The sequence below is a fragment of the Bos mutus genome, chromosome 15 (assembly GCF_027580195.1).
Source record: "Bos mutus isolate GX-2022 chromosome 15, NWIPB_WYAK_1.1, whole genome shotgun sequence".
Taxonomy (NCBI): domain Eukaryota; kingdom Metazoa; phylum Chordata; class Mammalia; order Artiodactyla; family Bovidae; genus Bos; species Bos mutus.
This window is the reverse complement of record NC_091631.1, coordinates 31,558,194-31,561,322: the sequence shown is the minus strand read 5'-3', so window position 1 is coordinate 31,561,322 and position 3,129 is coordinate 31,558,194. Positions and strand designations below refer to the sequence as shown.

The 3,129-nt window shown below is 41.1% G+C and overlaps 1 protein-coding gene across 1 annotated transcript; it reads left to right on the top strand.

Annotated features, from left to right (window-relative positions):
* Window positions 1–781: 781 nt before the first annotated feature.
* LOC102282704 (olfactory receptor 52K2) lies at window positions 782–1,726 on the top strand. The gene has a single exon (XM_014482991.2). The coding sequence runs from the start codon at window positions 782–784 to the stop codon at window positions 1,724–1,726; it is 945 nt and encodes a 314-aa protein (XP_014338477.2).
* The last annotated feature ends 1,403 nt before the right edge of the window (window positions 1,727–3,129 follow it).

Here is a 3,129-nt window from a genome sequence, read left to right as displayed (position 1 = left end):
AAGAAATTCAGAGGCCAATCTTTCAAAAATTGAGTGGAGCATCTCTTCTGAATGTCATGAATTGTAGAAGGAAAAGTAGTTGAAGGTAGAAGTATATCAAGATAAAAGTTAAATTTGAAGGGAAGGAGAATAATGGGGCTTTTCACATTCTCAAGTTAACTGGAGGTGATGGGGCTTTATGGCCCTACTTGAGATATCTAAGTGATGACCAATAATATCAATATCAATATATTATAATATTGATATTATAATATATTATAATATCAATACTTAGAGGAAGCAACTTTTCAGAAAGTGCCAGGCTTAATTATTTGTTATGTATTTAAGCTTTACATTTCAGAAGAGAAACTCCCCTTTATAATTAGGAGTACAGGTTGAGATGGGAGGCAAAGGAAGACAGTGAATGTTTTAGGGTAAGATTTGAATTGAGCAGGTATCTATGTCCTTTATAAAGCTGTCCTTGGCTACACAAAAACCACAAAAGCTCTTCATCCACTCACTTCTTTTATGAAGGAAGCCTTCTTAGCTCTATTGCAATTTGATGTCCTGACCACTCAATAGTTTTATAAGCATCTTGAGGGCAGAGATGATACATAATGTTCCACAATTCATATTATGATTACTTTGTAATTTCTTTTAAGGTCCAGAAGTAGGGTCAAGGGTTAAGCCTTCCATGTAAATGATAAGAGTTTGAACTTGAACACTATAATCCTGCTGATACTGTGTACTCCCTGGAAGGCCCCTGAGTAAGGAGACTAGACAAAGAGAATTTCTGTTGGCCATGTCAGCTTCCAATATCACCTTAACTCATCCAGCAGTCTTCCTGTTGATGGGGATACCAGGCCTGGAGCACCTACATGTCTGGATATCCATTCCATTCTGCTCAGCCTATACACTGGCCCTGCTTGGCAACTGCACCCTCTTCTTCATCATTCAGGCTGATGCAGCCCTCCACGAGCCCATGTACCTCTTTTTGGCCATGTTGGCAGCCATTGATCTGGTCCTTTCTTCTACAGCACTTCCCAAAATGCTGGGCATCTTCTGGTTCAGGGATCGAGAGATCAACTTCTATGCCTGTCTGGTCCAGATGTTCTTTCTCCACTCCTTCTCCATTATGGAGTCAGCAGTGCTGCTGGCCATGGCCTTTGACCGCTATGTGGCCATCTGCAAGCCACTGCACTACAGCACCATCCTCACCGGGCCACTTATCACCAAGATCGGCTTGGCTGCTGTGACTCGGGCTGTGACACTAATGACTCCACTGCCCTTTCTGCTCAGATGCTTCCACTACTGCCGAGGTCCAGTGATTGCCCACTGCTACTGTGAGCACATGGCCGTGGTAAGGCTGGCCTGCGGGGACACTCGCTTCAACAACATCTATGGCCTTGCTGTGGCCATGTTCATAGTAGTGTTGGACCTGCTCTTTGTTATTCTGTCTTACATCTTCATCCTCCAGGCGGTTCTACAGCTTGCCTCTCAGGAGGCCCGCTATAAGGCCTTTGGGACCTGTGTGTCTCACATAGGTGCTATTTTAGCCTTTTACACACCTGTTGTTATCTCCTCAGTTATGCACCGGGTAGCTCGCCAGGCTGCTCCACATGTGCACATCCTTCTTGCCAATTTCTATCTGCTCTTCCCACCCATGGTCAATCCCATCATCTATGGGGTCAAGACCAAGCAGATTCGTGAACGAGTCTTAGGACTGTTCCTGAGAAAGGATGTGTAAGTGACAGTGAGGTGCTGGCAGAGATAGAGTGGGATAGGCAGAAAACTGAATAGGGGTAAGGGAATGAGGATGAAGAAGGTAGAGGGTTACCAGACTTCTGTGTTCAGTTCTTTCCTGGTGAAATGAAAAATGAACTGGTGTCCTAAAACTTGGAGTCACCAGTCTGATGAGGACTCAAGGTTCCTTGTATTCTGATAGCCTCTAGGACTCAAACTGCTGACTTAGAGAAGACAGCAAAGACTCCAATTTTCTATCAAAGGCAAAGGTTTGACCCACCCTTCTCCCCAACATCACCTAATAACACAGAGATGCTTTTGAGATAATTTACTAGTGGATTTGATAAATTAATCCAGTCCAGACTTAGATAAGGATCAACATTTCATCCAAGGCAGGAATGTTCCTTTAGTCTGACAGCTCATGCTCCATCTCTGCTTAAATATTGGATCGGCCAAAAGGTTCATTTCATTTTTACCCCATAAGATGGCTCTAGTAGTGATTAGTTGTCTTTCAGTTCATTTGAAACAGTTTTGTTAGATTGTACATGGACAGCTGTCATATCAGCATACATTTAAAAAAATTTACAGCTACAAAAGTAATTTTAATGTTGAAGATGAAAACAACATTTTTGGCATATTATTCATTATTTCAAGAAGGGAAAAAATACAACTGAAATGCAGAAAAGAATTTTGTGCAGTGTGTGGAGAAGGTGCTGTGACTAATCAGATATCTAAAAGTGGTTTACAAAGTTTCATGTTCCATGTTCTGGTAGAGTAGTTGATGTTGATAGCAATCAAGTTGAGACATGAAGAACAATCAACAGTATACCATACAGGAGATAGCCAACATACTCAAAATAATGCATATTAAGTGTTGAGAATCATTTATACCAGCTTTTATGTTAATCATTTTGTTTAAATTCCATAGAAGTTGAGTGAAAAAACCCTTCTTGACCATATTTCCTCATGGAATTGTCTACTTAAACATGGTGAAAACATTCCATTTTTAAAATGAATTGTGGTGGGTAATGAAATATGAATATTTGTACAATAATATGTAGTGGAATCATGAGAAACACTGGGCTGGAAGAAGCACAAGCTGGAATCAAGATTGCAGGGAGAAATATCAATAACCTCAGATATGCAGATGACACAACCCTTATGGCAGAAAGTGAAGAGGAACTAAAAAGACTCTTGATGAAAGTGAAAGAGGAGAGTGAAAAAGTTGGCTTAAAGCTCAACACTCAGCAAACTAAGATCATGGCATCCGGTCCCACCACTTCATGGGAAATACATGGGGAAACAATGGAACAGTGTCAGACTTTATTTTGGGGGGCTCCAAAATCACTGCAGTCCAAAATCATGACTGCAGCCATGAAATTAAAAGATGCTTACTCCTTGAAAGAA

Excerpts from the sequence above, each read along its gene's own strand:
- LOC102282704 (XM_014482991.2), top strand. The coding sequence starts at position 782 with ATGTCAGCTTCCAATATCACCTTAACTCATCCAGCAGTCTTCCTGTTG.